The 12,519-nt window shown below is 32.7% G+C and overlaps 2 protein-coding genes across 3 annotated transcripts; both read left to right on the top strand.

The window, feature by feature from the left end:
- The first annotated feature begins 4,470 nt into the window (after positions 1–4,470).
- Positions 4,471–6,130, top strand: LOC123680031 (isocitrate dehydrogenase [NADP] cytoplasmic). Its single transcript, XM_045617672.1, has 2 exons — positions 4,471–4,667; positions 4,742–6,130. Exon 2 carries the CDS (start codon positions 4,745–4,747, stop codon positions 5,969–5,971), a length of 1,227 nt encoding a protein of 408 aa, XP_045473628.1. The 5' UTR covers positions 4,471–4,667; positions 4,742–4,744; the 3' UTR covers positions 5,972–6,130.
- Positions 6,131–7,614: 1,484 nt separating this feature from the next.
- LOC123680030 (deoxynucleotidyltransferase terminal-interacting protein 1) lies at positions 7,615–10,973 on the top strand. Of its 2 annotated transcripts, XM_045617670.1 has the most exons (6): positions 7,616–7,752; positions 7,810–8,044; positions 8,098–8,304; positions 8,363–8,563; positions 9,370–9,967; positions 10,599–10,973. In XM_045617670.1, the coding sequence occupies exons 2-6, from the start codon at positions 7,982–7,984 to the stop codon at positions 10,865–10,867; spliced, it is 1,338 nt and encodes a 445-aa protein (XP_045473626.1). In that variant the 5' UTR covers positions 7,616–7,752; positions 7,810–7,981; the 3' UTR covers positions 10,868–10,973. The 2 variants fall into 2 exon arrangements, with proteins under 2 accessions (XP_045473625.1, XP_045473626.1); XM_045617669.1 differs by having other exon boundaries at positions 7,615–8,044.
- Positions 10,974–12,519: the final 1,546 nt, after the last annotated feature.

Consider the following 12,519-nt stretch of genomic DNA (forward strand, 5'->3'; position numbering starts at 1 on the left):
GAGGTATTGTACTATTCTGTGTTCATCAACAGGGCATGAGCTCAACCGCCTCAACCAGTAGGGATGGGACGGTGTTTCAATACCGCGACTTGGAACGGTATTTTTGAGTAACGTAGTCGCGAGTTCTACATACGTAAAGTAACCGGTTCCAAAGTAACGACAGTTACGGCGTACCGGCACCGGACTTCGAATAATAACATCGAAAAAAAAATAGTACGCCAGTGTCTTTTACAAAACTAAATTCATTTATGATCGCCCAAAAACTCCTGCTGTCAGTGCTTTTAAATTTTTTCATTCATTCGCGCCATGTTCAATGAGGAGAAATTACTTTACCTTCCTGTAACTTCGTAAATATCGTTTTTGCCATTGTGTTTTCAGTGCCTAATGGAATATATTTGATTTCTATAGTATTTTCCAGAATTAGAACTAAACAATTCGATCAATGATTTCAATATTTTCGATGTTTTTTTTAATATTTTTTGATTATTTCTTCGATAAAAATTGGTTGCAGCAAATGTAAATTAGTTAGTCCGGGATTACCTTCAACAATTGAACCTTATTCTCAATCGGAAATGCAAATATACTTAAAAATTCTCTGTAAAATAACGGTAAACAAAAAATCGATTCTAGATATTACTATATGTGAAATGAGTTTCTATCAATTTGTAATATTCAATCAATTTGCCAATGAAATTCCAGATATAATTTCTTTCACGTAATACCTAGATTACCCGATGATGGTATATTTCCACTGGAGTTTACACCATCTGTTTTTAATGAGGTGCCCTTCGAAGATTCTAACCTTTGTTGTTATTCTGAGCCACCAAAACTTTTTTATGGTTTTATGATTTTGTTATGCTTGCATACGTTCTTCTAAAATCACGTAGAAACTCAATGAACAATGAATTATCATTCAACAGGACAGTCCACAAATAGTCTAGGTATACCGGTCTCGTTTCCTTCGTTCCTCCGTTGCTGGTACTCAACTTAGTTGCAATCGCCTACGGTTTTTTTACCTGTAACCACAGTTACAAAATCGCGGTATTTTGGAGCGGTGGTGAGTAACCGGTATTCCCATCCCTATCAACCAGAGACAGGTTGACAGATCTTTTTCTGATTTTTAATCATTGTTTAAAATCCAGATATTTCTCTACTTTTTTGACACTGCGTTCAGCAAATCCACGGTGAACTAACCGACAATCATGATAAATCTCATCTCATATGTACCTACTATATATTAGAATTTTGTGTGTACCTATATACATATAAAGTTCTGTAGTCTCCAACGGCTCAGAAATTTCTGATGTCAAATCAGTACTTCTTTCGAATTTTTGATTTTTAAGACAATTTCGTTTTGAGATGTAGGTATGAGGATGAGGTGAATATTTATTCAGATGGAGAAATTAAATACCGAAAGCCAGAGTTTTTCTCCTCATAGGTAAATTTGAATCTTAAATTATAAGGACATAATTTATTATTTTATTGTCTCTGGTCCATGAAATGTAATCTTGTATTCTCTAAGCACATTTTTCTCATTCTGCAATGTATATGAGATGTAGACATATAATTATCCAAACACTCAGAGACAAGAGGAATATGCCTAAAAATCCTGTGTCACTCATACCTGTAAAATTTTGGGAGAATACGGGAGATTTATGTCTCCTTGATTTTGAGAGATCAATTGATTTTCAGATACATCGTTTATCGTAAACTGTAATCACAAACCACACTCCACACAGTTGACCTAACTAACAAAATATAATGTAAACCTCGAATAAAAAAGATTAAAAATAAATTTCTTCATATTTTATAATAAAGTCGAAATTAGTTGGCCTTTTTTCCAAAGAGTTGGCTTTGTGAATAAATCGTGTATTTAAAATAAATAAGAGAGAAAATATGCAATTTAAAAGAATTGAAATTATTGACACTCGACATCTCATCTGACAGATAAGGAGAATTCCAACAATTCTGTAGAGCGCCACCTTACGGAACTCTGGTAAGTTCTAGCCAACACAACAGGTGTACAACAAAATCTAATCAGCGCCCACACTAGGGTTTCTAGGCATCTTAGAATTTTTTTATTCAATGTGATTCTGGCGACTCAAACCCGGGATTTACGGGAGTTCTTTTTTCTTATGTAGAAACGAAATTTTTGTTTCCTCAGAAGGTGCTACATCAGAGACAACAATTGTTGTCTCTGGATACATAATGAAATGTTTATATTTCCATGGAAATACCTTAATTTGATAAGGGAGATATAGAAAAGATACAGAAATCGATTGGAGCTCCATGAAATCAATACAATCTAAGAAGTCTGGACTGTGCACCCTTCAAAAGTTGCCAGTTTCATCTTGAACTTTTTCGAGAGAGTGGAGTGGACACAACAAAAAATACCCCTCTTTGCAGGGGCGGATCCAGGCGATGTTTAAGGGGGGGCATAGAAAGTCACGGTTCATATAGGTTAGCAAAAGAGCCAAAATTTTTGTTGGTACCTACTGGGTCTAGTGTTTTTTATAGAAAGATGGATTATTGTAAATTATATTTTTATTCATTTTCCAAAATTTGTGTAGAACAAAAACAAGTTCAGAAAATTTCACATATTTTATAATAATAATAATCTTTAATGGTCCCTCAAGACACCTTAGTGTATGGGACAAGTCAAATACAAATATATACATTATACATACAAATACATTTTAATTTACATCAACTATATGGGGACAATCCTGGTGAAATTCCTGTACAGAGTAATAACACTTAGATAACAATGTAATTCTCACCTTGCCCTTAAACGCTAAGAAGTTGAGAGATTTCAGAAATTTAGGAAGAGAATTATACATTTTTATGCACTGATACATTGGGGATTTTTCAAACTTTTGAGTTCTGTGTTTATAAATTTTGTTTATTTGTAAATTTTTTTCATAAGAAAACTCAGGCGCATGAGAAGTAAAAAAAAATCCATTATTTTTGCATAGACTTCAACTACCATAGTTAGAATGATCCAATTCAGGTCAAATATACGCTGTTTCATTTGATAACTACTGTTCCAAGTTAACAGTTGTGCCTTAGGGGAGCAGCACGACCGTTTTTGCTTGACGTTGTCGTAAATGATCCGCTTTTCATCACCAATTAGCAAGCGATTTTGTTGCGATTCTGCAGTGATTCGCAGTGGAAATTCGGTCCATGCGGTTTTTTGCGTTAACTCATGTGATACCCATATATCTAGCATCTTCTTGAGATCAGCCTTATGCAAATAGGGTTCCAAACGGTTTATTGTGCACTCTTAAGCTCTTGAGCAATCGAAACAGGACTCGACAATGTCCATGGTTTTATCGATATTCACGACAATTGGCCTTCCAGTGCACGTGATTGGCTATTACAGTATAGGGTGCATAAACACTATTTACAATTTCAGCCGCCTGGCTTGTATTTTTGCCTCTATCTAAGAAAAACTATAAAATAAAGCGTATTTTTTTTGCTAGTGTCCATTTTTGTAGTGCGCTCAAACTTAACTGAGTCAACTCATCACAAAACTGTCAGAATGTTTTTGTAGTGCGAAATCTTATCTTTCTAACGCCATTAGTGAAAACCGATCGGACTTGTACAACGCGAGATACAGATAATTAAAGCCATCTATTGGAAATATAATGGATTCCTTTTTACTACACCTATTAAATAAAAACATATGATCAAATATATATTAAAAACTTAATAACAAATGAGCGTCTCCTAATTTTTTGACTAGCGTATCTAGGATAATATTTTCAACATTCAGTTTGCTGCAAATGGTCCTGTGTGTGGCATTAATGCCAATCCATTCAACCATTCTAGATCCAATCTTTAACCCTTCTGAGTGCCCACGCATTTATTTCGATAATTCAAGATACATTTTTATATTTATAAGGTCCGAGTTGGGAGGGGGGCATAGCCCCTATGCACCCCCCCCTGGATCCGCCCATGCCTCTCTGTCCTATCCATAGAGAAATTATTTGTCTATGGTCCTATCTAATATCGTATTTTTTTTTAGGCATCCTGGCATCTTATCATTTATCAGGAACTTGTGTCTGATCTTATCAGAGACAAAAATATCTTATTTTAATGTATTACCACAAAGTAATCTGTGGTATTACTTGCGTCCTACGCTTCGCCTACGTGAGCGATAGAACTATGAGAAGGAAAATTTCAAAAACTAATAAATGCATTGTGTATTCGTGGAACAAATAAAAAATGTTGTCACTTCATGTACCTACCAATTTTTAACTTGAATTCCTGTAATTAGATTATCTAATAATGATAATTTGACTATTTATTTATTTCTACTAATTTCAAGTCATTGAACTGATGACTGGAAAGTAGTTATCAAGGTTAAGGTCGTAACCTGAATTAATTCACTTGAGTTTTATTGAATAAATTATGATATAAAAACAATAATGAATAAACCTTGTACCTGCCACGTATACTTAAGCAACCACTTTCTATTTTTGTGATATCTACTTCGATTCCATGATATCTCCTTCCCTCTCTACCACATAGTCCGCTTTATCTTCTTGTTTTCGTTTTCCATTCCTATTGAAATCTAAGTAATCACAGTTCAGAAAGAGGTTGACTGCTTGATTGAACAATTTATTTGTTATTACATCTTCAATTGTGGGTTGATATAATATTTCGTGAGTGTTTACAATGTTATGAACTAAAATTTATTTGAAAAATCCAACATATTTACTTGATTAAAAATTTTTAGAGAATGTCGAAAATTAAGGCAGGACCAGTTGTGGATTGTCTTGGAGATGAAATGACGAGAATAATTTGGGATGCTATAAAAGAAAAATTGATTCTTCCATTTTTGGATATAGAATTACATGTTTATGATCTTGGTATAGAGTACCGTGATAAAACTAATGATCAGGTCACTATTGATTGTGCTGAAGCCATCAAGAAGTACAAAGTAGGTATCAAATGCGCCACTATTACTCCAGATGAAAAGAGAGTAGAAGAATTTAATTTGAAAAAAATGTGGAAATCTCCCAACGGAACTATTAGAAATATACTTGGAGGAACTGTGTTTCGGGAAGCTATAATTTGTAAGAACATTCCAAGATTGGTTACTGGTTGGAACAAACCAATAATTATAGGACGTCATGCTCATGCTGACCAATATAAAGCCACAGATTTTGTGGTTCCTTCTGCAGGAAAATTGGAAATGATATTTACACCTGAAGTAGGGGAACCAATTAAATATGAAGTTAATACTTATAAGGGACCAGGTGTTGCAATGGGGATGTTCAACACTGATGAATCTATAATTGCTTTTGCACATTCATCATTCCAGTTTGCTTTAGACAGGAGTTACCCAATTTATCTGAGTACTAAGAATACTATATTGAAACGATATGATGGACGTTTCAAGGATATTTTCCAAGAAATTTATGATAGAGATTATAAATCAAAGTTTGAAGCAAAAAAAATTTGGTATGAACACAGGTTAATTGATGATATGGTTGCTTATGCTATGAAATCTGAAGGGGGATTTGTGTGGTCATGTAAGAATTATGATGGAGATGTTCAGTCTGATTCTGTAGCACAAGGATATGGATCTCTTGGGCTTATGACATCTGTATTGATATGCCCAGATGGCGAAACTGTGGAAGCCGAAGCAGCTCATGGTACAGTAACTCGACATTTCCGTCAGTATCAAAAGGGACAAGAAACATCCACCAATTCAGTTGCATCCATTTTCGCTTGGACTAGAGGACTACTTCATCGTGCAAAGTTGGATAAGAATAATGAGCTTAAAAATTTTGCTCAAACTCTAGAAACTGTTTGTATTGAAACCATTGAAGCTGGATTCATGACCAAAGATTTGGCAATATGCATTAAAGGAATGAATAATGTCCAAAGGTCAGATTACCTTGAAACATTTGAATTTATCAATAAAGTTGCAGAAAACTTGAGGAAGAAGCTTGGTAAGTGACTATTCAAGAAGAGTCAGTTATAAATCAAAACCTTATATTTTATCTATTTTACAACAGTATATTTTATAACAGTGTTAAGTATATCATTTGTTTGTGAGCTATGTGAATTTTAAATATATGTCTTTTTAATTTGTTTTCAATAAAAGTCTTGGGTGGAATAAGCACTTTCATTTCATTCAAAATTCATATCGCTACCTTTATACCATCTAATAATGAAAAAGAAATTAATTATTTGAAATAATTGAAAACATTAGATGTTCAGTGTTGAAATATGCTCAAATTAAATTTTTATATATCAATCATGTTTTCAACAAAGAATCACCTCTTGATTTTTTTGAGTACTAATATTCACTCTGTAATTTGATATATATTAAGTATATTGAGTCAGATTTTCCCTTTCCCTCTTTTCATAGAAATTAATAGCGTATTCGACTGGCTGCACCAATGCGAATTAATTCGAGCTAATTATGTCATTTAGCTCTACAAAAATTGGAATTAATTCGAACTGGTGAAGCCAGCCGAATACGCTATAAAAGTCATGCTAAAACTGCTTTTTTGATTCCACCATGCATAACTACTAATAAATTATTATATTTTTCCTTGATTTGAATATGATGGAATTTATATGCAATTCCAAAGTACATATTATTCTTTCAGTACATGTTAATTGAATGATTATTATTTTGATGATCAAGGTGAAGTATAATTAGATACCTACTATGTGCCTACGTATTTATGTTGAGGAGTATGGAAAATGAGGGATCTACATTCTTAGTAAAAAACTTTAATTCTTTTTTAGCAGTTGAGTTTCAAAAATGTTAAGGTTTATATGTCAGGTGAATACTAAAATTTCAGGAACAAAAAACATATTTTAGGAAAGCTGCCGATTTAATATGTCAAAATATACTCTTCTAGCTATTCAAAAACGAAACGGCAGACGATTATCGCGGTGGCGAAGTGGTGAAAGAAATTTTCAAAATAAAAAAAAAAAAAATTTAAATGTATTTCAGAAAACTTGAAATTCAGATATATTATTCTTTGAAGTTTCAGAAGCTTATACTTCTAAGGGCAGACTGGTTCATCGGTTCCTTCGTCCTGGCAGACAAGAAAATCTATCTCCACCGCGAGTATAAAAATGCAGGTTTGAGGTTTGTCCAGATTTTAGTTCAATAACTTTGGCGTCGGATAGAACAACTGTTTTTTATGAAAAAAGGTTCATATAAACATATATCCTAACAAGCTTCGTTTTAGCATTGTTTAAGGAGAAAACAATGGTTTTAGAGATACAGGGTGTTGAAGTTGGAAAAAAAAATAGTTTTTTACTTATAACTCTTGTAATATTACTTACATTCATTGTTTTGATTTTAAGGTATTGAGGTCTAGATAACGTTATGTTTCGAGTTAGTAGAGAGTCTTCGGCCAAAATTATATAGTGGCGTAAATATAGGAGGGGTGCGATGATCCTTTTCCACACCACTGATCTACACCACTGTAATTTTTAAGGGAAAAATATTTCATTTCTGAAATCAACAGGGTTTTACTAAAAAAAAGATCTGATATTTTTTTATAGAATGTATTATTGAATTCTATGTTAATGAAAGATCTGTGCTTTCATTTCAATCTGACATCTTCTGACACATGTCATTGAATCGAGAATGAGATTTTTTTCATATTTACATATTATAGTATCTATTTGAATTATTCGAAATGATATGATATAATTCATTATTAAAAGCCATTCATTTACTGACGACCATTCAGAAGTTTTTTAGGCTGTAAGGTATAGCCTTAATAATTATGATGCAGAACCGATTTGGTTTACTTGACTTTTCCTCAGGAATACTACAATAACAATAATATATTGACATCCATGAATCTTCTAGTTCGGGGACTGTTTTTATGATAAACTTCTTTATTGATACAGACAAAACAATGTAGACTAAATGTTTATTCCACAATATAAAGAATCATGAGTTTAAACTTGAGTAATTGTTGATCGATGAGAAATAATGATACCACCTCTCTCTTCTACTCAGGTACAATTATTAGATATAGAAAATATGATGGGATGGGTAAGAAAATGATGGAAACTCTTTCTACACAATAATGAATATTTAAATTTTAGAAAAATCCATTTGATATGGGTCAAGTTACTCTTTTGAACTTGGGGACTACATCTTTTGGAACAAAAAATGGAAATAAAACCAATTTAGCCTATTATAGGAAAACTTACAGTGTTACTTGTCCTACAAAATCATTAGAATTATTGCGAAAAAATATACAGAATGCAATCAATAAAGATATTGAAAATGTGCTAAAAAAATATGTGGAGGTAATTTTAATTTACACAGTAAACTTAAACTTTGCAACTTATGTCATTTATATTTTAGAGGTTTTTTCAACCTGCCCTTGTTAACATAAAAAATAATCTAGGGAAAGATAGTGTCAATGAAGAACATGTAAAGGAGGTTTGTAGAAGAATTTTGGAGGAAGCAAAGAGCATTTATAAGAGTAATACGTCAAGAGACAGTTCACCTTATGAATGCAGTGATTCAGAAACTAGCACCCTTGAAGGAAGGATAGAGAGAAATGTAGGTGAAAGTGCAGGATCAGCAAGTAACTTGAACATCATTTCAGGGTTATTATTGATAGATTATGTAGAAGCTATAAACTCAATTCTAATACCAATCAGTTTAGTTGATTTATGAAATTTTTCATGATGAGAGTGGGCCTACTATTGTACTGAAGTAAAATAATATCAATCCCTAATCCACAAAATATTTATGATCTAATAATAATCTAAAGTAACTCGTAAAATCTAATCTAACAGAAAGCTGAGAGACATACGATGTTTACACCTTGTGCAAAGCCCAACCAACAGCTGTTTTGATTGGTTTAACATATTGCACCTATTGATCATTGAATTATTTTAGATTATGTGATTTGGCTTCACTTATCATTGAATGAAATTCAAACATCTTTCTCTCTCTAATGTTGGAGTCATTTCTCTGCACTGACTCAAGGGCCCATCTTTGTATTATTAGATCATAGGTGTCTAAGGAATGTTTTGACAATGACGTTATCTTCAGAAAGAAATTAGATCTTGTACAGATTCTGTCGATTAGACTGTGGTTACTAAAACGTCAGTTGAATAGGTTTATACATTTCACAATGATCTCAAAATGAAGAACAGTAAATCCAAATGATGGGAAGCAAATAAAAATAATGACTGATGAATCCAGATATCTGGAAAAATAATATAAAAGACTTTCTCAAAATACTGTACTTACTCTATAGAATAACATATAACAGTAATATATTTTGAGTTTTATTAGAAATTATGGAATTGCTAATCAGAGGATTTTTACTCCATTTAATTTTCTCTACTTTATTGTAGAGTCCTACCGGAAATAAGAGAAAGGAAACTGACATAGATTCAGAAATTAATAGGTTCAATAAAAAAAAGGCCAGATCATGTCAAGATTATTTGCTTCACAAGTTACCTGTTAAAAGGGAAGCACCTAAGTGGGATTCAGAAAGAATTCAACCTAAGACATTGTTCATCATGGGAGCAAAGGCCAACAAAGTATTGGGTTATGGTCAGACTAGAGGAAGGTTATATGTCAGACATCCTGAATTAGTTCGTTATTCTGGCGATCAGGAAGATAAGGAATGGTTGTCTTCCAAAAATTTGATGCCTCCTAGTGGAGGAAAGGCTTATTTAATGATTTTGAGTGATATAAAAGAACTGACAGAAAGTGATGACTATAGAAATAGTCCTAATTTACAATTGAATGAACTGAAAGGATTTGAAGTACCAATTTTCTTATTGAATAAAATCAGAATATTCATGGAAAGTGTCAGAACGGACAGAAGAGTTCAAATTGGAGTGGATCTACTGGATTTTAGGAGCCATTCATTAACTCCACCAAGTTTAGTTTTAGATTCACCATCAACTCCTTCTGATGTTATGCCTCTGGGAGAATCTCAGTCAGGTAATGGAATTGTTTTGAAATATTCATATACATAGTTCATTATAACTGATATACATAATTAATTCTGTTAAATATTTACATCAATTATAATTAGGTGGTTGTACTGTGATTGAGTAATTTTCAAGTCGAGCGTTCATTATAAAACCAGATCAAAACGCCAGTATGAAACTATACTTATGAGAATGTAGTATATCTTCATAATCTTTTGAAAACTGAATATACAATGACCAAATAAATCCATAAGCATCAGCCATAAGTCACTAATAAAAGACCATACTATATTGTAGCTTTATTTGAAAATTATTTACTTTTAACTTGTATAATGAAAAGTTTGGATCTAAGGTCACAAATTTCTATTAATCATTCAAACAGAAGATTCAGAATTCAAATCGTGTAATTTTCAAGCACAAAGTGCCTAGAGTTCACTCTTCATTGTATTAATTTATTTAAAAAAGTGGTGCATTCTATGAATTGAAAATCTGTCATGAGCAGCACTATATTAATATCTCAGTTAATACAACATTCAAATATGAAAACATTACTAAAAATGCTCAAAGACTCATCAATTTGAGATGTAAGAAGTTAAAATTGAATTTGCATCAGTTGATGTTAAAGTATTTATTTTTCACAGGAAGTATGAGTTCCAAGCAGTCTGATTTTGTCAACATCCCAGAAACAAGTCCTAGTTCGAATCATTCTATAATATCGGGTACAATGAATCAAAGTCCTTTAACAACACCAGGATCTCTCATGTCTCCAAATATATTATTATCAGTATCAAGTGCAGAGGGATGCTCGGAACCTCAAATTATGATGTTGAAGAATACTATCACCAATGGAAATACACTAACGAATATTTTATCCCATCACTTTGGAAATGAAACAACAGAAGGATTCTGATAATAACTGTTGTAGTTTTGATGTTATTATTATTATATATTGTAATTTATTATATTTGTTTTTGGATGTTTTACTTGTTTTAAAGTAATAAATGGATGTGTTTTTATTTGCTTGTTAGTATTTATCATAGGTCCATCTTCTTTAACTGTTTGCTGTTAGATATTGATGATCATTTCACTGACTCAGGGCTGTTACAGTTCTGTTAGCCTTCTGCGAACTGTGACCTGTGACTCTAAAAATATAAGATTACACATGTAAGAATAAGGGTTTTCTATATTATTCTAAAGAGATTTTATGAATATGAAATGCAGGAAAATAATCTAAGAAATGTTAATTAAACATTAAGGAGCCCATCTTGATTGATTATCATCATTATCATCATACTATCATTTAAGTAGCTCCTTTTTGAAATAGGTAATATACGATTTTTGTGCAAAATTTATATGTCATATATTCTTTGGTAATTGTTTTCAAACGAATTTTTATATACTAATGGAATAATAGCAGATCGGTAACTGAGTTTATGCCCCAGTAGTGTCCTGCTGAGAAATGCGTAGCGTGCGGCACCACGCGGTCATGACCCCCTTGACCCCACCCTTGGGACCATGCTTGACTACATAACTTTTAAATAATATTCATCATTAACTGTTTCACCTTTTGGTGAAAATGTCGCAGTTATATTCATACTGGGATATTATTAAATAAATATTTAAAATTCACAACGAAACCATTATATGGAATCTTAAAACATTAATAATCTATTGTATGGAATATACTTCGCGAATCGCGTTGAAGAATATTGTATTGTGATCATAGTAATATGTATTTTCAGTTTCATGATCATGAAATGCCACTAAATTTATGAGTATTCGATAATTTTTTTCATTTGAATTTTCCGATTGTGACAGAGTTGGAAAAAACTAGCTGAAAAGTAGTGTTCTAATCGATTTTTCACGTTTTGCTTACTTAGATTCTACTGAGTACGGTAGGGGTTTTTGATCTTGATTCTTGAGAGGTTTGACGCTAGTTTCAGAAGATTTTCGAACGTAAATTAAGGTGAAGTAGATCGGCAACTTTCACAATTTTATAGAATATACAGTGACTTTATATACTACAGTGACGACAATTTCGGCCATCCGCCTTTAAAGGTCGGCGGGAAATAATAGATTCAAACGGTGATTCAGATTATCGACTGCGCATGCGCAAAGGTTGGTCGAACGCTCTTTTTATTCGATAACATCTTCACATTTTGGGGGGGTTTGAATCCCTTAAACCAGTCACAATCACTAACAAGTTAAACAAGAATGCTTCAAAGCATGTGAAACAGCCCGGTACTCGAATGTAAATAGTGAAAATCAGAGATCTCTGGTAAAAGTTCAATCTTTAATGGCGGACAGGGCTCCAACCAATCAAAACGCTGACGAGCCGTGTCGTCACTGTAGTATATAAAGTCACTGTAATGGAATACTATTTTTCGCGCCATCTGTTGGCTTAGGTTGAAGCTTCTTAGTATTTATCTATGTTCTCGGACAATCAGTGGCGTCGAAGAATGGGTTGTCAGATTGAAATGCGGTATCGAAAGACTGTCGTTTTGTAATTTAATCATTTTGAATCATTTCGTCGTTGATGAAAAACCTTTTAGCCGCATACAA

The sequence above is a fragment of the Harmonia axyridis genome, chromosome 5 (genome assembly GCF_914767665.1).
Source record: "Harmonia axyridis chromosome 5, icHarAxyr1.1, whole genome shotgun sequence".
Classification (NCBI taxonomy): Eukaryota; Metazoa; Arthropoda; class Insecta; order Coleoptera; family Coccinellidae; genus Harmonia; species Harmonia axyridis.

Bases quoted from the DNA above. Each gene is read 5' to 3' on its own strand.
- LOC123680030 (XM_045617669.1), top strand. From the start codon at position 7,982: ATGATACCACCTCTCTCTTCTACTCAGGTACAATTATTAGATATAGAA. The intron at 8,045-8,097 runs GTAAGAAAATGA...TTTAAATTTTAG, and splicing joins TAGAAAATATGATGGGATGG to AAAAATCCATTTGATATGGG. The intron at 9,968-10,598 runs GTAATGGAATTG...TATTTTTCACAG, and splicing joins TCTGGGAGAATCTCAGTCAG to GAAGTATGAGTTCCAAGCAG.
- LOC123680031 (XM_045617672.1), top strand. From the start codon at position 4,745: ATGTCGAAAATTAAGGCAGGACCAGTTGTGGATTGTCTTGGAGATGAA.